The 22,057-nt window shown below is 38.9% G+C and overlaps 1 protein-coding gene across 2 annotated transcripts in view; it reads left to right on the forward strand.

The window, feature by feature from the left end:
* ARID5B (AT-rich interaction domain 5B) overlaps positions 1–22,057 on the forward strand; it is a 582,615-nt gene that overhangs the window by 454,394 nt on the left and 106,164 nt on the right. For both annotated transcript variants that reach the window (XM_078642686.1, XM_078642687.1), the window contains 2 exons: positions 2,790–2,842; positions 7,023–7,120. In XM_078642686.1, coding sequence (XP_078498812.1) covers positions 2,790–2,842; positions 7,023–7,120 — 151 coding nt within the window. The remainder of the gene's footprint in view (positions 1–2,789; positions 2,843–7,022; positions 7,121–22,057) is intronic.

The following is a 22,057-nucleotide window of genomic DNA, read 5'->3' on the forward strand; positions in this document are numbered from 1 at the left end:
AAGTGCCACGGGCGGATGAATTCAAGTATGCCCTGCAGAGATGGGCACAAATTCCTAATTCAGCGGTCAAGTGATATCCGGAGATGAGTGAGTGCCGAGTTTATGGCGCGGCGCTAACTGGGGCACCTGACGCTATGTACTGTGAGTTTGCAGCCTGTGTGTTTTAGAGCAGGCACGCAGCTCTGACAATAAATTATGCATTGAAAAACTGCTGCTCTGTACATAAAAAAGCCCTGCGTGCTTTCCACCAGAGGCATCACGGGGAGTGACATTTAAATATACCTTATGAACACAGATATGTCAGCACTGTAACTTAATGGGTTGCCTGCATCATCTAATTAGGCGGCAAGGCCTTGGATTTGATAGGGTGTACATTTGTCAGAAAATCAGTTCCTCGTTTCCTTAAATAGCTACTGTGGAAAAATGTGTGTGGTTTGGTACCCCTCTCTCCCCGAATCAGCTTTGGTGACAAACAGATTTAGAATTTTGTACAGTGACACTGTCTTCTAAGTAGCACTTTAACATATATCACATCCCTGGATGGGTATTGCTCTCAGTGTCTTTCTTTCCGAGGTTGAGACCTTTCTTCCTTCAGAAGAAGGATTTGTTTTTATGCTTTTTAGGAATTTGTATAGTGTTCCTATTGCCAGTAAAGGGTGTGTATCTTTGGTGTAGTAGGTCCAATGGCACTGAGGCCAAGAGGTATGGGGAGAACTGCATCCATCCCATCCATACTTTGGCTGTCGTTTTGTACCCATCTGGGTAGAAAAGTGCAATTATTGTTGCTTATTTAAGGGCCTACAGTGCAGCTATCAACAAAGTGATGTAAAGAAAGCTTAAAATACTCCCAGTCTCTGTGGAGTTCTCAGGACTGCATTCCAGGCCTTTGTTTTTCACCCACATGTGACTGCAGACAGATTCGGACAAGCAAATCAGGCTTGGCCCTGTTCCAACAGCAAAAGTTCATCTTGAACTGTCAGTCTAGGTCCCCTCAGTACAGGAACACACACAGCCGAGATTTCCTTTCAGGCTGGTAGGCCTTGTCTGTGAAGTATAGCCTGAGTCCTGTGGCACAGTGAGCTCGGTACCCGGGTCTTGGCTGACCTCTTATACCTAAGGTGTCAACTCCAACAAACAACAACGTGATGGGTGGAATTCTGGAATTGTCCATTGGTCACCATTGTGTGACGCATTCCTGACCGTCATTTTTCACACTATGCCACTCTAGATAGAGATCAGCCTGGAAATCTATCTTGGTCCTGCAACAATAGGAACAGTCCAACCCATCTGCCAGGCAAGGTGTCCTTTAACTCCTTCGATGCTCATGACGTGCTCAGCTCGTCATGAACCACGGTGCATTGTGTGCTCATGACGAGCTGAGCTCGTCATGACCGTTAGAACGTTCGTACGCTGGGCTAACTCCCCTGCTGCGCGAGCGTTCTAAAGAAGCGTGTGTGGTCATGACGAGCTGAGCTCGTCATGAGCACACGACCACCGTGCTGCATGACGAGCTGAGCTCGTCATGAGCATGGAGGCGCTGTGCGCGCCCCTCCTCCCCCCAGCACAGCGGGGGAATGTGCCCTGCAGGGAAGGGGCTAGACAGGCACACTAGTACCCTCACACCGGTTTTGTCTTTAGGGCCTATGGCTCCTTGTGCACACCATTGTTGTCAGTTCCTCATGGTTTACTTGAGGAATTTTGAAACTGCTTTTTTGTTTTGTTATGTCGTTTGGAAATTGTGGAGTGGATTGGTCACCTAACCAGCACCTTGGCATCAGGTCATTTGCATTAGTGTTTCATGGCTTGCAGCCCTATCTCCTATGACCCACGTCAGCTATAATAATGTAGTTTGCTTTTTTCTGGCCTTGATGGATCGCTGAGGGTGAAGTCGTGCACTCCTCCAGAGGATATATGGGTACATTTATTTGCCGTCCTATTGTAGGTGTGCAACTTTTCTGATTTTTCTTTAATTGTGTGTGGCGGTTCTATTATCTGCCTTAGGTAAATATTAACTCTGATAAGAGAAACTTTAATTATAGGCTGCTTGGCCCCTTAAGCTGTGAACCATATGATGATAGTGTGATGAATCATGGGAGTGTTGACTGAACTGTGACACCATACCCACTCTTCAATTAAGCAATTGAATTTTGTGAAATCACTTTCCTACAAAGAGCCATTGTGCAGACTGTAGGTCTCCAACACGTGAGTCAAAACCCAACTGAGTGCCAGAATGTTAATGAGTAATAATTAAACTACCATGGTGCAAAGTAATGAGAGGTGAAACTTGTGAATCCAGCGGAAGTGAAAAAAGTAGTTTTTACAGTTGCGAACAGGCATGTCAAGTTTCTGGTTTGTGGAGTTCAGAAAAATGCAAATTACTTTTAAAGTTACCAGCAGGAACATATGTGGGCATGCTGTTAATCATCTTGAGGCCTTTGTTGTGGCAATACACTTCTCACATGCACAAAAAAATTAATTTCTTTCCCGGTTTACTTGAAACAGAGCACTATTTCGAGAAAGATTACAGTACTTTCCCTGCAGCATAGTTTTTATTTTTCTTTAGTTTTCAAACTCTGCTTTCCAAAGGGATCTGATGTTGTTCACTTCTATTAACGTGTGTTCTGTTAATTTGATATTATTCCTGGAACTGCGCCACTGACTAAAAACATCGCCTCGATAAAAAGATATTGTGTGTTCTTTTTTCAAATGGAAAATGTTGAATGTGCTTTTGTTATGAACCACTGTGGCTAATGCAATGCTTATCTAAACACTTATTGTCCCTCTAACAGTTAACCTTTGGACTATGTTTCAAGCTGCTCAAAAACTGGGAGGATATGAAACAGTAAGTGTTTAAGTGACTTAAAAATTAATTGTGCAATGTAACGCTCCCTTGTTTGACAGGAATGGGGTTGATGCAAAGGCAAACAGTCATTTGGAATAGCTGAACACATCAGAGGTTTCTTGAACCCGCTCCACAGCCGGGCTCAATTAGTTCCAGCTTTCCAGAATTGTAAACTCGTCATAAGCCTACCAGTGGAAAACTCATGTAACTCTTCCCTGTCAAGGAAATTAGTTGGGGCTGTAATTTTTTCCCATGTTGAGAAACGGCTATTATTGTGCGGCCAGCCAAGATTGCATAAAAGTCATTTCGCTTGGCAACATACCTGACATCTGTTCTCGTCTCATATGAGAAATGTATTAAAAGCCTTCCGACGTAATCGCGATTACCCATTAAGGAATGGTGTGATGCACGAGCCTGCTTTATGGCCGGCGTAAGAGCTGTCTCATATCAAGGTCAGCGGCAAACAAACAGGAAGCAATCAAGCAAGCGCAGAAAATGCTTTGACACTGTTTATCTCTTAATTGTATCTGACATAAGCAGTTTATTTTTAGCTTCCAGGAACATTCGATGGCCGTGCACTGTACAGTACAGTACGTACTGGGAAACCATTGATATGTTTGAGCAAGCAGTTTAGATTGAAATCTGCAGAAAAAGAGAAGAGCCGCTTCAATGCAGCGCGCAGATGACATCTGTAATATAAAAACAGAACAAAAGGCAATTGACACAGGGAGATTGCGTCAGTGGAAATATTTCCGTACACACAGCGATCTGATTACTCTCCGCGGCTGCTGCTGCAATCAAAAGAGCTGAATTAATTCTTGAAACATAATCTCGAGCATCTCTTTATGGAAGTAATTTATTTAGAGCGGAATAGCTTGGCTCTATTGTTGCGCGAGACATATGGAGGTTGTGCTGTGCACCCTCATGCTGGCGCGCTCAAATGCCCCTTTAACAACAATGCATTTTCTTGGTCGAGGGCCACGGCGAACATGTTGACAATGCGGTTTAGTTATCCCTGAATTAATTGATAATTAGGAAATATAAAATGAAGCCTGATGGAAAAAAGAGGCTGCGTGGTATTCAAAGCTGGTTAAGTATTGGCTGATAACATGAACTGTTCTTATTCAGAAGGACAATAATACAACATGAAGTACATTTCACATAATGACTGAATGTCCTGCACCCTTCCGAAATGGAGTGGTGCCAAATAACTGCAATTTGCATTCAATTATATATAGATGTCTCGTTTGCTTATATGGATATTATGCTGGCCTTGAGCATTAAACAAGCATTGACATCTTCATAGTAAAAATACAAAAATGATAGCTTCTGTTTTAAATTTTAATCCACAGGTGACACAACTTAGATTTATAGGTATAAAGATCAACAAAGAGCAGTGTTTTTACATCTTTCCCCCATTTCAAATAGTTTAAAGCACATAAAAGCAAAAGCTACATTCTTAAACACAAAATCAAATAATGAAAAATTTACAGGGTTTAGGAAAATATTAGTGGGCTTCTATTTGGGTTATTTTCTAATGTGAGAGAGCGATATATTTGCAGGTCCTGTAAATTCTATCCACACAGATGACCTTATAAATGAGTTAAATTAGTGTATGTTAACTTACATTTATTTTATATGTGGTATTAAAAATATATATCTTTAACTTCCAAATGATGATTCCCCTGGTATTTTTTCAACACCACATTAGAAGATAACTCATAACAGTGTGGCTTCTGTGCCATACCTCACAATTCGATTCTGTGTGATTCTAACAACGGAACCTGGGTTCTGGGGTGAAGGTTTGGATCGAGAGAGGGATGGGAGGAGGGTAGAGTTTTTATGCTGGGCAAACTCTCTACCACATACATTTTGCTCTGTAGGTTATCGAGAGAGAGGGTGTTCCACTCTCCAGCTACTGTTAAGGCTCCCTTTGTTTAATGTAACTGGAAGCCTGTTTTAAGTTGTGCTGGTCAATTTATATACACTCTGCATTATCTCCATTATTTTCAACTAGGCCAGAGTGAAGTGGACCATGAGTATTAACTTATCAGGGTATTGTCATAAGATAAAGAAAGTTTTGCAACCCATACTCTATAGAGAATGCTGATGGGCCTGCTCTGATTTTTGAAATGTTACTCAAGTGTGCCCAACAATCTGCACATGCGCAGAGGGTCCTCCAAGGTTTTTGACATTCATTCAGAAGAGCAGAGCGCTCAGCTGGTCACCTGTACACACACCTGTGTCCTCAACATTAGTGCAGAGTGGAACTGCCCCATGGAAGTCTCGAGACACTGACCGCTGGTGACATTTTAGGTACACTTGAAGGACACTCGCTTTTTTGTCTGTATTTCTTTAAGTAGACAGTGAGTGGTCTGGTGACCCGCATTCTATTAACGGGGACTTTCATTCTCCCTACAAGATGGTAGTCCCAATGAACAGAAGTGGTAGGGTCAGCAGTGGATCTCAACTAGCAGGATAGAAAACGTGCAGTAGAATGGGAGATACCTTTCCATCGTGGTCAATGGTTACAGTAATTATGAGGACTCCGCAAATGGTCAGAAGCCCAAGGTCATTGGGTCCTTCCACTGGGCCCACAAACCCAACATGGACAAAGATGACCAGAATCAGCCCAAGTTGGTCGCTTCATCAAGGGGGTGAAAGGCTACATAAAGCAAGACGGCTCAGAGTGGCCCACATTGCCACAAAGTTACAAACAGGAAATCCTGCTGCAAAGAGCATGGCAAATAGATAGATGGAGAATGTACAGGACAGCATCAAAGTGGTGGTTGTGAACTTGCTAATTGGTATAGGAGCCTTCCTATCATTCTTTGTGAAATGTCCTCATGTCCTTAGCAAAGTCCATGCTTTTTAAGTAAATAACAGAAGTATGCGGATTATCCAGCTGGCTGTTCAGTAACACCTGAAGCCAGGGAACACTGGTGGTAAATGGTGCTACCATTAAGAATACTAACAAGGAACACTAACTGCCTGAGAACCCAGAGGTTTCATAGTTCATGCTGATGGTCACACCGGCTTCATTTTAGGATACCGTACAGTTAAGTTACTCGCTGGTTAATAACCAGCCGACCACCTCACTGGAAAATACCTTTATTCTCCAGGCCAAGTTCTCCTTTAATTATTATATCGGGATTGGCACAAGAAGACAACAAATCTGAGTGGTTAGATATGTCTGCACATTACATACAAAAAGACAAAAAGAAAGTAAAAGAATCACATGCAGTCTTATGTTTCAACTCAGTATTTTCACAACTTAATGCACCCCCCATGATTTCTACAATTTGAATAATCTGAAAAGTGTTTTCCCTAGTGGCTGACGGCTGATAGTCGTGACCTCTACAGTGAGCTCCTGAGTGGTTCAGTTGGGTCACTAGCCTTTCTTTGGGTGTCACATGACATAATTCTGGCCTGCAACCTGTCATACGTACAGGACAGAATGATCCTCTGGGAGGATGCTCAAAAACTCAAAATGGAATTCTTTGTTCAATATTTGAATATGATAATACGAAATGAACTTGTAGATTGTTGGAACGGTTGTATGGCACAGTGCCACCAGAGATCATATATTCAATCTGCCCTTTGAGTAAAAGGTTTCATGATTTGCCCAGTGTCTCATGCTGTATCTCAAAGACTGCACTTGTAGGAAAGAAGATACACAAAACCTGAGGGATGGCTAGACAGCTTTGAGTGTGGAGGGGTTGACGTTCCCTGGCAAACTCAATTATGTTAAACTGTTATTGCCACTTGTATGCCTTTGACTTTCTGGAAGAAGATAACCTTTGTCATCGAGTAGTGAGCAAAGGGTATTCCAGTGATAGGATGCTGACTGTCTGTAGATGGAAACAAAGAAACTGTAGCCACATAGAACACATAACCTTCTTACAAGGGAACATATAATGAAAGAGGTTGCGGCAGAAGACAACGGGGAATGTTTTTGGCAAAACATTTCTGAACACATTAGCATTCTCAGAATAATTTTCATTGTAAACATTTAGAAAACAAAAATGAAAGTCATTTTCCCTACAGTTAGATTAAAAAACGTTGTTTATGACGTATGATGTCTTGAAGGAGAGAATATGTCTTTGCTTATGCTGTGTGAAAGTGTTGCTTAAACTCCTAAAATGCTACATTCAAGTTCCTCTTATTTTTATTTTACCAGATTACCGCCCGTCGACAATGGAAACATGTCTATGATGAATTAGGTGGTAACCCTGGAAGTACCAGTGCTGCTACATGTACTCGCAGGCATTACGAACGGTAAATTCCCAAAAACATAGATGATAGCCTTCAGGACACTCATGTATTTTGGATGTATGTTGCTAATAATCTCATTAATTTTAAACACTGACATGTCCATTATAGAACTGTAAACACATTGAAACTTCTTACTATCTTAGTGAATAATGGTCTCTAAAATCTTTAATGTACAAAAAGAGTTATTGCATATTTTATTTATAAAATAATGTCTCGTTACAATCTTTTTTTTCTGACTTGGCACATTATTTTGTTGCTCTTTTGCTCTTCTGCAGTGTAGCCCCTATTCCCATTTGATTAGCTATGTCTATACATTCTATATAGACAGTGTCATAAATAAAACACTCTTTAGTATTTTGATCCGTATTTTTGCACATGTGTATTTCTTATAACAAGCATCACATCAGATACCTGGTTTGTTTAGTAGTACCAAAAAAGAGACATTTGACAATAGTCGCCAAATTAAGAGATTAGAGATTTAAACAAAAAAAGAAAATGAAAATGCAAAAAAATCTGCTCAAGGTCTAACTCTCGTTTCTTAGATTTTTGGACTACATTTTGCAGTACTAATGTTAATGGTTGTGAACGTTAAAACTTGTTCCACTAGTCCTCGTCCAGTTGATAGGATTGCTGTGGTTTCTAGTACCATCCTGCACAAGTTTTCTATTCCTCTAAAGGGGTCTGACTGCATTCCTATCTAAGTCCCCGATTATGATGTTTGGCAGTCGGATCACCCACAGGCCATCGGCGGCGGCCCAACTGCTTTTTTATGATACTGGCGGTCGGACCCTAATTTGTCAGACGGAAGACCGCTGATTCCACCAATATCATAGATCCCGATGGTGGGGCGGTCGGAGCAGCGTCCTACAATGGTGGCGATGCCGAGGCAGGAATCGCCATCGGCATTATGATATCCCTTTCCGACAGCCTTTCCATGGCAGGAACCCCACCATGAAAAGGTTGTCGCAAAGGGATATGGGGCATGCCAAACAGGGCCCCCTGCCAACATAGGCCACCGAAAAGTGGTCCTGGGGGCGCATGTAGTGCCCCCAAACACCTCTATGCACCCTGTGCCATGCACAACATTGTGCATGGCACACGATGCACGGACGTTCAGAAGGTGCTGCCCCATGGTGGCATCTGCTGTGGCCCTTCTAAATTGACGAGCCATGCTGCTGTAGTGAGACCGCAGACTTTCCAGTTGCCAGCCTAGCGGTCATATCCTAATAGGGCGGTCGACCGCAACATGCTCGTCGGTCGGTCTCCTGACTGCCTCAGTAACGGCTTGTAGTGCAACTGCCAGGCATCGTAATGATACCGTAAGTCTGTTTTCTATGAATACGGTGTAGAGTTTTTTGTTCCATTTATAAGGCTCAGAGTTTTTGGAATCGCCATTTTAATATGCATGTCCTAGGGATCAGACATTTGAGTACTGCAGTGAATGTGAAACTGAGATGGATTCACCGCAGTAGTGATCTTTTTGTTTGGTTGAGGCTCTTTTTAATCCTATTTACATGTATGACATTGGATAGAAGTCACTGCGACATGTATTCTAATTCTAAGGCCTTTGTGTGGTCAGTTTGTGAGACTCTTTGGTTTTATAATCGTCCTAGCAAAGTGAGTGATTCCAAAGTAGACTTTCTCAATATGTAGCTCTAGCTTGTGCACACTTTTGTGTTCGTCTGTTTCCTTCTGTTTATGTGACTTGTGACTTGGTATTTGTATACTTCATTATTAGTCTTTTGGTTCTGTGGCTGTGACATTGCCAAATCAGTAGCAGCATCATTTCTATGATTTAGGCTGTTGTGCTGCCAGTGGAGTTTCTGTTAATCAGGATTGATCAACAGAAGTGTTTCTTCAGTTTCTGTGGTTCAGAGGTATACGCTTGCTTTTAATTTGCATATTAGTTAGACCTCCAGTTACTGTTTATTTCTGTGATCTTGGTTTCATGTTTGCTAGACTTCATTGTATTTCTGATGCCCCAAAGTATCTTAGGTTTGAAGGGCCCAGGGCTAATGAATATTTTATTTGCTTTGTCATTCCTGATCTCGGTATTTCTTGTGAGGACTAGAAAAATGTAGCTTCACAGAATTTTAGCTTTATGTGTAATTTAACTAAGCATGCACAGAATGTGTTATACTGCTTAAATTCGGACCCAGGGATTTTCCTGCAGTCCTAGCTTGACTCCAAAAAGAGTAATTTGGTGCATTCCTATGGGAGGGCTAGATGGTCAGGAAAATGCATTATAAATGAAGTGAACATTCTTGGTGTTGCAACTTCGTGGGTGTTGGCAAACATTTGCAATTTCTTTCTCTCCTATATCTGCAATTCTAAAGCTAGACCTTATTGAACAAGGTGCAAGTGGTACAAAAAGTCCAGAAAAATATGGAAAATTAATAGAATAATCACATTTTCCCAATGGTTTGTGAGTGTTGAAATCCTCACAAGGAGTGACTTTTTTTGTAACATTCCATACATTTCCTATCCTTGCATATGAGGGTTTTCCACACTACAGAGACCTTTCACCAGTAGGCATAGAGAACTAGCAATGTTCTTAAAACTTTACCCAAATCATAATTTCCCTCTAGTACACCTGTGAGTTTTTTAAACGAGTAGACAGCTGTAAATGTGCATCTAGATTTATGACTTTCTTGTGTAGAAGGCCTATAGGCGTTAATGTGCATGTAAGACTACTGGAATCTTTTAACAAAGTTGTTTTGGGTTTGGTCTTAATTTATAAGATTTGGAAATAAAACTTTGGAAGCGCAAGGGACATAGTTTATCTAAAGAAAAATATTCTGATAAGTGAAATATGTTCTCTGGAGGTGGGTGAGCCTGGAGCCAGGAAAAAGCAGCGATTTGCTGCACTTGCTGTGTAATCCACCATCCAGTAAACAATGCAACAAAAATAATTATTTGAAGCTCAACCAGGTAAAGCTGCTGAAAAGTTGTAGATGGAGTTCCTGTTGATTGGTTTAATGAGGCTCTAAAGCAGTGAGAATTTCAATCATGTGGTGTTAAAGTCCCCGGTTGATGGAATTGGGGAAATAGCTTTTGCTAGAACCAGGAAACAAAAACTTTGCATAGTTAAGTCTAATTCAAATAGAGTGGGATCAATATCTTTCATACAAATGTTGTTTCCCTATTCTTGACATTTCATGTTAACATCAATATTTGCATAGCAGCAGCATTTCATGAGGACATTGTTTGGAAGGGTCTCAGTTATTTTGCACCTCGTAATAATATCCGAGATCTTGAATCTTAGTTTGTCCTACTGAGAGACAATACTGTACGTTTCAACTGAAGTTCATTTCTTAAATTAGCAATCTCACTCTGGTAGCCATTTCACCATTCCTTGTAAGAGAAAGAGCAGGAAGGCACATGAACTCCAGAAATCCGTCAACTGCTTTGTGTTTTGGTACCCCCTTCCTATCCTAACCCATGTGGGTGACTCCGCTTGCCTGGAAGGGCACATCGTTCTATGGAATCTTCTGTCTGAGGCTGGGTACTTCCCTGTCACTCATAAACAACCCTTTTTTATTTTACAGAGTTTTATATAGCGCAAACTAGATTCGAGACATCGGGAATCAGGTCGCTTTTACAAGAACATCAGTTTTGTTACATGAGGACACATTCACTTTTTTTTCTGTTAGGCACGGGGAGTGATTTGTCCAGAATCACAGGATGTTGAGCGCTGTTGCCGAGACTCGAACCCAGTTCCCCAGCTTCGAGATCGACCGCTCCAGCCCTAAGGCTACATCCTCTCCCCTCTTCTTTCCCTCTACTTCTATTGGTATGCTACCTTGAAGTATGTATCCCAGTTCTGCAAATTAAATATGCCTGGAAGTGAGGTTTTGCCTGTTTCTCATCTTGGTGCATTTAGTTTCTTCTCCTTTTAGTTCAGACTTGAATCCAGGCTTTGGCTTTCTCATTTACAGCTTTTAGACTTTCTTAGCATCCATTGTTTTCTGGATAGCTTACATGCACCTCTTTGCATTGTAGCTATGCCACCTGCTGGTCTCCCCAGTCTTTCCTGCAACTCTGCCTCTTGTACCTGAGCTGTGCTTTGCCCAGTACAGGCACTGCGGATGCTGACATCTACTCTGGCACTCCTGAGCCGCGACACACCCTACCACAGCTGACTCCACCAGACCAGTGAAAATGTGGGGAATTTTACTATCCTGAATTTTGCCTTGACCCAATTTTTCTTGGGCAAAATTTACACATGATTTCAGGATGGGAAATACATTATGAATGCTTAATTTGCCTTTTTCCCACCCATTTCCAGAACACACTACTGCAGAGAAACTGCCCACCTAGGGGAATTTTGGGAGTTCTACATTTCATGTGCAACTGTAGAAGTTTGTGGCTATCAGGATTGATCATTTGGTTTGAAGACGGCTCTTATGTTCATGAGTTCTGAGAGCAAAGAACATGGATCTCTTTTAGGGTATTTAGAGGCAGTTGTAGCAGTGTTTGGGGGTGTTGAACCATTTTAAGGGATTTTAGCGATTCTTGGAGGTAGGACAAATACGATTTCAGAGCGATTAGTGTCATTTTCAGTTTCAGGAAGATTACAACCGAGTTGGAGAGAGACTACTACCCCCTGGTTCATGGAGACTTTAGCTATCTGTAATATATCCTCTGCCACAGCTGCTGCTTTCTGTGACAGACGGGATCAGCTTATTTTAGTCATGTATATTGTTTTTATTTCCAGGAAGAGCAACATGCACTTACTCTGCATGCTCTGCATTATCAACTGTTTCCTCTTTTTGTGCAGTGAATTGTGTTGCCAGTAAAGGTTTTTGTTTTGATTCTAGGAAAGGTAGTTAATGTTTCAGTAAATGATGTTCAGAAATAGGTTTGAATGCATTTCCTTTAATAATGAGTATAATAATAAAAGTGCATCTACTCAAAAGAATGGATGGATGTTTTTACTTAAAGAACAGATAAATATGTGTTTTGGCAAGGGAAGCATTTTTACCACTGCAGGCTTAAACAGTTTGTGGCCGCCTACGATCTCTATTAATTTGTATTGCCACATGTTTTGCAGGTAAACTCTGCCTGGATACTTATTCATGTCTTTCAGATTTTATAATAAATAGTAGTCTTTTGGCCAAACTCCATTAGTATGTGTGATAAATAGATCAATAACAATAAAAACATTAATATTCACACATACCCACGCCACTGACTGATTTAATTTGAAACTGTTGTGGCATTAATAGCAATCCCAAATTTCACCAAACGAGCAGGCAAAACAAACAAGCCCTATTATGTGAGGTTTTTGTTCTGATCTTTATTTGAAAAAATGGAACCAGATTTTGCATTTAACAGTGGAATTTACTCATAATGTGGCCAAAAAGGCACACAGTTGCATAAAATATTCCAATACTTTCACAAAATGTCAATCAAGCTTGACCCTCCCGTGGGGCCGCGGGGAAATCCACCTCCCCAAGAAATCTGATAAATTGTGGTAAAATTATGCATTTTCAGCAAATGTCTCCTAAAATTGAGTAGCAATCCAGGGCTATTAGAGATAGCTTAGAAAATGTGGCATGGTACAACAGGCAGTTTACACCAGACCTACCGGTTCAGGACCCAGAGAGGAATATTAATATGTTCATAAAATGTTTTTTCAAAAATATGGTAAATGCCCTCAAGAGTCATTACATGATAGCCAGAGCAGCAAGTGCCCTCTGTCACCAGTGAAATCCCCTAAGCTATATGACTCCGAAATTCAGCATGAATTACCATTTGTCTGATATTTCAATGGATCACTGACATAATATCGACGGACAGAATATCTGCTAGCAAAAATATCGATGACAAAATATCGACAGACAGAATATCGAGTTTGTATCTACAAACAGGTAAGTACAAAAATATCGAGTACAAAATATCGTTTACAAAAATATAGTTTATAAAAATATAGACTTTATTAAAAACGGTGTTAAATTAAATTAATAGTAAAAATTAATTACTAAAATATACTTAAAAATACTTAAATTAACTTATAATAATTAAATAATTTATGAAAGTGATAAAAAAAGTTTACAATCATATTTGTTAAAACATATATATATAGTAACATAATATAATTAAATAATATCCAATATTATTACCGTACGGTAGCAGAAGTGTAAAAAATACTATTCCCACTCCAGAGAGTGCAACAGTAGGGAAAGCGTTGGATAGCGTAGGGGTTAAAATTACTATTCCCACTCCAGTGAGTGCAACAGTAGGGAAAGCATTGGATAGCGTAGGAGTAAAAATTACTATTCCCACTCCAAACAGTGCAACAGTAGGGAAAGCGTTGGATAGCGTAGGGGTAAAAATTACTATTCCCACTCCAGTGAGTGCAACAGTAGGGAAAGCGTTGGATAGCGTAGGGGTAAAATTACTATTCCCACTGCAGTGGGTGCAACAGTAGGGAAAGCGTTGGATAGCGTAGGGGTTAAAATTACTATTCCCACTCCAGTGGGTGCAACAGTAGGGAAAGCGTTGGATAGCGTAGGGGTTAAAATTACTATTCCCACTCCAGTGGGTGCACCAGTCGGGAAAGAGTTGGATAGCGTAGGGGTAAAATTTCTATTCCCACTCCAAAGAGTGCAAAAGTAGGGAAAGCGTTGGATAGCGTAGGGGTAAAAACTACTATTCCCACTCCAGTGAGTGCAACAGTAGGGAAAGCGTTGGATAGCGTAGGGGTTAAAATTACTATTCCCACTCCAGTGGGTGCAACAGTAGTGAAAGCGTTGGATAGCATAGGGGTTAAAATTACTATTCCCACTCCAGTGGGTGCAACAGTAGGGAAAGCGTTGGATAGCGTAGGGGTAAAAATTACTATTCCCACTCCAAAGAGTGCAACAGTAGGGAAAGCGTTGGATAGCGTAGGGGTAAAAATTACTATTCCCACTCCAGTGAGTGCAACAGTAGGGAAAGCGTTAGATAGCGTAGGGGTAAAAATTACTATTCCCACTCCAGTGGGTGCAACAGTAGGGAAAGCGTTGGATAGCGTAGGGGTAAAAATTACTATTCCAACTCCAAAGAGTGCAACAGTAGGGAAAGCGTTGGATAGCGGAAGGGTAAAAATTACTATTCCCACTCCAAAAAGTGCAACAGTAGGGAAAGCGTTGGATAGCGTAGGGGTTAAAATTACTATTCCCACTCCAGTGAGTGCAACAGTATATTATTTCAATAATTATAAATTAATATCTATAAAAAATTAATTACAAGTAATTACAAATGTAATATAATATAATAATTAATCAATGAAAATCACAAATTAAAATAAATTATTACAATTATTGACCTATTAATACAAATTAATTACAAATTAACAATTAATAATTAAACTTTTAGAAATTAATTAACAATTAATTCAAATTAAATACAATTAAATAAATTGATTTATTTAATTAATTATAAATAAATTACTTCCCACCCTATTCCCCTATAAACCCACAACCCACTACAGAAAATAAATTAGTAAAATTAACATAATTAGCAATTAATCAATTAAATAAAATTAATTGGCAAATCAAATGTAATTAATTACCCATAAAAAATTATTTAACAATTAATTCTAAAACAATACCAATAAATATTTTAACATATTTAATACATTATAAATAAATTACTTCCCACCCAATTCCCCAATAAACCCACAACCCGCTACAGAAAATAAATTAGTAAAATTAACATAATTAGCAATTAATCAATTAAGTAAAATTAATTGCCAATTAACATTTAATTAATTACCAAATATAAATTAATTAACAATTAATAAAAAATGAATACCAGTAAATAAATTTACATATTTAATTAATTATAATTAAATTACTTCCCACCCTATTCCCCTATACACCCACAACCCGCGACAGAAAATAAATTAGTAAAATTAACATAATTAACAATTAATCAATTAATTAAAATTAATTGCCAATTAAAATTGAATTAATTACCAAATAAATTAGTAAAATTAACATAATTAACAATTAATCAATTAATGAAAATTAATTGCCAATTAAAATTGAATTAATTACCAAATACATTAGTAAAATTAAGAATTAACAATTAATCAATTAATTAAAATTAATTGCCAATTAAAATTTAATTAATTACAAAATATAAAATAATTAACAATTAATTAAAAATGAATACCAATAAATAATTTTACATATTTAAATAATTATAATTAAATTACTTCCCACCCTATTCCCCTATAAACCCACAACCCGCTACAGAATTAAATTACGCAAAAATTAAAAAAACAAATTTCATTAATTAAAATAAATTATAACATAAATACACACTTTTCACACATATAATAACATAAAAAACACTATAAAAAATTCGATATTATTAAAAATTCGATAATTTTAATAACCTATATTATATACTTCGATATTTTAACTGTCTATATTTTTAACATTCGATATTACATTACTTACCTTAAAAACGATATTTTTGATGTCTATATTCTGTCTAGTCGATATTTTGTCCATTCTATATTTAAAACTCGATATTATGTCCATTCGATATTTTATAGTCGATATTTTGACTATTTACCATTTCAATATATATAGGAACATTTAGCACCCAGAAATAAGCTTGCCAGTCCACTTCTGGAAAATAAACATTCTGATATCAAATACAAGCTTTTTCTATTTTTTGGGAAAAGAGTACAAGTTCCACCAAATAAAACCTTTTTATGTTCATGAGCAAACGTACAGCTTTATGTCCTGAAATACCTTATTTTCACTGTTAGTAAATACACGTTTGAGCTCCAGATATTTTCTTGTCAATTTCTTCTAGCATTTATATGTGCTGCTGCCACACAATGACGAGGTCTGCTTGAAATGGCCACATGCATATTCATCACTATTGCATTGCAGAGATGCCACCATTATGCCATGGATGATCACAATATAATGTTGGGAATGAATATAACAGGACTACTATGTCAGGAATGCGTTCTTTATTTCCAGGGACGTGCAAAATAGGCCATATATGACTAGCATTGTGTGAGGGGTGGGCAGCACCATCCCTAGGATGTAGACCATACAAGGCTGGCTATCCTTATGCCAGCAGTTGCTACCATCATGCCAGTGATCAAAGTACTTTCAAATGAGGCATGTAGTGCATTTCACTGCAAGGTGCAACAGAATTATGTAGTATTTCTCTGACATATGTCTTATCTCATATTATCTCCTTTGCTGTACTTGAAAATACTTCGTACGTTTTACATTTCAAATACTCCCACCATCTTTCAGGTTCCAATATTTTTATGCATTCGAAAAAACTGCCTAACCTTTTAATTGTGTTATTTGCTTCAGATCTTTAAAAGGAATGGCATGTTTTTCTCCAAAGAGTTATTTTATACCACTATACAGTACTCATGCATTATCCGATGCAGAAATGCCGACATCAGATTTATCTCCTTGCTGACCTTCATCTGAACAAGAACCTTCATCTTGGAGAGGACTTTACTGATCCCATAAACTGCCTTGCTTAGGAAATATCAGTATTTGATACCAGAAGGATAAGCAAGAGTGGTAGATGTACAAACAACCCAACAGTGTAATCACTGTCAATCGTGAGGAGTAAAAGGTTAAAGATAAATTGTAGTCAGTCCGTTTGAGGTAAAAAGGACTGCATTCACTCAATAGAGAATTTCCGTTATTGAGTTTCTGCATTCCTAGCTTAATGCATTAGATGTGGATGTAAATCTGTGCATCTGTGAATAGGTATTTTTAACTTTTTGTGCACCATGTTATAGGCACAAGGGCTCATATGAATAGTTTTAAGGGAGGAATTTCCTAAGGAGATGGCCTAACGGCTAGGGCGCTCGACCTCGGACCTGGGGAACTGGGTTCATGTCTCGGTAACGATGCCAAAACCTCCGGTGATTCTGGGCAAATCACTTAATCTCCCTGTGCCTAAAAATTAATGTGTGTCCTCATGTAACGTAACTGGTGCTATGTAAAGCGCTCTGATACCCGATTCGGTTCGGGTCTAGTTTGCGCTATATAAAACTCTAACAAAAAAAAACAAAAAAATCCTCTCATAAAACTCATAGCACTTGCATCCCTTTTAGCCAATTGATATATTTCCTACAGTTGTATAATATCAAGCTCTTGCTGTGGCCACCAGTCAACTATCATTAAGTTAGAATCAATTAGTGGGACTTTCTGTCTCATTATAATCATGGCACACAGGGGTTGAGAGTAGCAGAGGGGTGGTGGTGGGCTGTGGCTGCTAAAAGCTGCTTGAAACCCAATGTACCTTAGAGAACATATTGGGCCTGTAAGGCTGGTGTAAACTGGCTTTTGTACCATGCCCACATTTCCTAAGCTACCTATAATAACCCTGGATTGCTGCTCAATTTTAGGAAACATTTGCTGAAAATGCATCATTTATCACACTTTATCAGGTTTCTTGGAGAGGTGGAATTCCCCTTGACCCCACAGAAGGGTCAAGCTTGAGTGACATATCATGAAAATATTGCAATATTTTGTGCAAATGTATGGGTTTTTGGCCACTTTATGTGTAAATGACACTTTTTTTTTCAGTTTAAGAAATTTTTATTTTGTTAAAAGAAAGTACAAAGCAAAGATAACATAATAATACAGTAGAACCACGTGATACAATGTGATGCAAAGAAAAAACTATAAAATAATGGTTCATTTGTAAAAGAAAGAAAAGGGAAAGAAAGGGAGAAAAAAGAGAGAGAAGGAGAGAGAGAAAAGAGAAGGGAAAGAGAGGAAAGGAAAAGGAGAAAGGAGAAAGAAAGAAGAAGGGGGGGAAGAGAAACAGTGGATATACAGGCCCAGCAATCAGAGAGAAGGGGGCGATGAAAGATAGTTGGAGAAGGGGAGCCAAAGAAGATCAGATTTAATTTTAGAGGAGACAGAAGAGGAGGAAGCAATAGAAATCCTATGTTCATCACATACAAAGTTCCACCAAGTATGAACAGATAATTTGGAATTATCCTTCCAACAAGATAAAATTACTTTAAACGCAACCGCAATAAAAAGATCCAGTAATCTAACACTAGAAGGAGCAATATCTATATCAACAGAAGCAGAACCTGAAAACACAGACAAGAATGATAAGGGAACAGAACATTGAAATATACGCATGCAAATATCCCAAACCGAGTTCCAAAAAGCTAAAACAGGGGGACAATCATAAAGTTGATGTTTGAGGGTACCAGTGAACGAAGAACATGACCAGCATAAAGTAGAAGAGGAAGGTGAGAACTTGGCAATACTAAGAGGGGTGAGAATGGATCTATGGTAAATAAAATATAATGATTGGGTAATACGGGCTGCAACAGAAGTCTTAAACAGTTTGCTCCATATACCATCCCATTCATCAACAGATAAAGAGACAGACAAATCAGATTCCCAAGCGAGCTCAGTAGCTGATTTAGGCCATTCCACAACATTCGAAGACAATATTCTATAAACAAGGGCAGCCTTGGGTTGTTGAAGGGAAAATAGAGGATAAAGAGGGGAAGAAGGAGAGAAGGTAGGTAGAGTGACAGAGGAAGGAAAGGTTGATAAGTATGAAGAGATAGCATTAGTAATAATTACATATTCCTTGAGAAAAGACAAGGGTAACTTATACAAATCTTGTAGCTCAGGAAAAGAAATAATGGCATTATTGGCAATGAACTGATGCACAAAAACAATGTCCTTTTCTTTCCAGTATTTGTAATAGAAAGACCTGCCCTTATATTTAAGAAATTTGTTGTACCAGACACAAGAGGACAAAAAACATTGGAGTGGAGATAAATCCTTAGCAAATATATCATGCAATAAAGTTTGTGAATATTTTAAAACTGTGTGCTTCGATAAAAACGAGCAGTTAGACATAAAGACAGTATGTTGAAAGGAAAAACCTTGTAACAATGATCGTTCAAAGGTAACCCGTTTAGGAATCGGGGAGTCATGAAAATCAAAAGCTAAAGAAAAGGATTGCTTAATGAGGAAGGCTGAGTGGTAGAGTTTAAAATTAGGAAAACGAACCCCACCTTCCGATTTAGGACGTATGAGCTTATGTAAGGCAATGCGAGGGTGCTTGTTGTTCCACAAAAATTTGGAACAAATGGAATTTAAGCGAGTAAAATAAGTGTTAGGAATTTTCATGGGAAGCATTGATACAGTATATAATATATGGGGCGTAATCATCATTTTGATGGTGTCGAGTCTACCCCACCATGATAAGAATAAAGGGGACCAACTTTGAAGAAGAGATTGAACCTTCTGAGTAAGGGACATGAATGTGGCTTTAAGAGTATCGGTAAGGGAAGGGGAGAACCAAATGCCCAGGTATTTAATTTTGGAGGGACACCATGCAAAGTCAGTAGAGGCAAACATGTATTGGTAACAAATAGAGTTTAATGGTAGTACTTCAGTTTTAGATAAATTGAGTTTATACCCAGAGATTGAGGAGTATAGGAGGACTTCGTCTAGAAAAGGGGGAAGGGACGTGACAGGGTTAGACATGTACACTAAAATATCATCAGCATAGGCAGACAATTTAGTTTCAACAGAGGAAATTTTAAAACCAGTTATCTGGGGATTAGAGCGAATTCGCTGAAGAAAGGGTTCAAGGCAAAGTATGAAAAGTAACGGGGATAAGGGACACCCTTGTCTCGTTCCTCTACCTAATGGAAAAAATCTAGAAAATTGGTTATTGACAAAAATGCTGGCACGTGGAGCCGAATAGAGGAGTTTGACCAAGGAAATGAAAGAGGGACCAAAACCATACCAATGCAAAGTACGAAACATAAAATGCCAGTTAATGCGGTCAAAAGCCTTTTCCGCATCTAGGGATAAGGCAGCTAGAGGGACTTTAAGGTTTTTGCTGTGGGAAATGACATTAGCAAACATACGGGCATTATCAGCAGCAAGTCGGCCTTTAACAAAACCGACTTGGTCCGTTTTAACTAAAAGGGGGATGATAGATTCAAGGCGGGATGCAAGGATTTTGGCAAAAATTTTACAATCATAATTAATCAAGGAAATAGGGCGATAGTTTTTACATTGGGAATGATCCTTATCCGGTTTAGGAATTATGACAATGAGGGCATCCAAGAAAGAGCCAGAGGCCTTAGCATCAGCAATAAAAGAGGTAAACAATTGTAGCAATTGAGGCACAAAAATAGTATGGAGGGCAGAATAAAACTCAATTGGCAATCCATCAGGGCCAGGGTCCTTGGATTTTTTGAGGGAGTTGATGGCCAGAAGAATTTCTTGAGGAGTGATATCCTTTTCTAATTGAGCAAATTCATCAGGTAGCGTGGGGGGTGGGGGGAGACTGCCAAAAAAAAAGGATACATTTTGATCTGTGGGGTGAGTATCATCAGTATAAAGATTATGATAATAGGTGTGGAAGACCTCTGCAATATCTTCGTCAGAGGTAACTAGTGAATTCGTAGAGTCATTCAGGATAGGTCCCACAGCTTTACGCTCAGACTTGATTTTCAGATAATTTGCCAACATTTTACCAGCCTTATTCTGACCTCCATGAAACTTAGACTTAATCTTCAATAAAGTATTACATGCTTCAGTTGTGGCTATTTTATTCAGTTCGGATTTCGCTTTTATAAGATTATGAAGGGCAGCAGAGTCTTTAGATGAGAAATACAAATGCTCCAGTTTCTTAATGGAGGTAAGTTGTTCCGAGTATTTAGATGTATTAAGTTTCTTCTTTTTGGAAACATACAAGATTGTAAAAGCTCTCAAGGCAGCCTTGAAGGCATCCCAATTATTAGGAACTGATGTGTCCGAAGGAACATTAAAAGCAAAAAATTCAGCTATAAACTTCTGAACCTCCTTTATATAGACAGCATCTGACAAAAGGAAGGTGTTGAATTTCCAACGGCTGAATTTGGAAGAGGTAAGAGTAAGATCAAGGGTTGCAAAGACGGGGGCATGGTCAGAGATAAAAATAGAACCAATTTCAGATTTATGCAATGTGGGGAGGAGAGATTTGCTTACTAAAATATAATCAATCCTAGATCTAGTATGATGCACATTGGAATAAAACGTGTATTCTAAGGTATCAGGATTGCACGTTTTCCACACATCATATAAGGGACGGGAGGATATGGCAGATTGGAAACATTTATGGGTTTTGTCAGGACGAAATTTAGTAGAGGAGAGCCTGTCAGAGAAAGGATCCAACCATTGGTTAAAATCACCAGAAATAACAATATTGGGACAGTCAATAGAGGAAATGAGAACTTTAACTTCATTCCAAAATTCAGGAGAAGGGCGAGTAGGGCCATAGATGTTAAGAAAAACCAGCGTTTTGTTTTGGATAACAACCTTAGCCAGAACCCAGCGACCTTCAGTATCAGCTTTGGAAGAGAGAATTTGGGCACATAGACCTTTATGAAATAAAATTGCAACACCTCCCTTGTTGTCAACAGCCGGAGAATATACTACTTGGCCCACCCATTGTCTCTTGAGTTTGGAGGATTCAGAATCCGTACAGTGGGTCTCTTGAAGGAAGGCAACCTGTGAATTAAGCTTAGATAAATGAGACAATACCTTTTGACGCTTGACAGGGTGACCCAGACCACGAACGTTCCATGAGACAAAATTACACATGATGGGAGGTGAGGAGGGGGGTGAACATCCGGGGCGAACACACTGCAGGGGGTTGACTAAAATAAAAGAAATAAGAAATACAAACAGAGAGAAACATAACATTCAAGAAAAGTACATTAAGTCGAAAAAACATGCCAAAAAGTGCCAAATACGAACTAACAAGGAACAGAAAGCAAAAATCAAGGAAGAGAACAAGCAACAAAGAAAGGTAAGAGATAGAGATGATGAACAAAAATACATACTGGTAGAACAAAAAAAGAGATACTAGAAAGAGGAAAGAAAAGAGATAGAAGAAGGACGAGGAAAAAGTGGA

The sequence above is a fragment of the Lissotriton helveticus genome, chromosome 5_1, assembly GCF_964261635.1.
Source record: "Lissotriton helveticus chromosome 5_1, aLisHel1.1, whole genome shotgun sequence".
Lineage (NCBI taxonomy): Eukaryota > Metazoa > Chordata > Amphibia > Caudata > Salamandridae > Lissotriton > Lissotriton helveticus.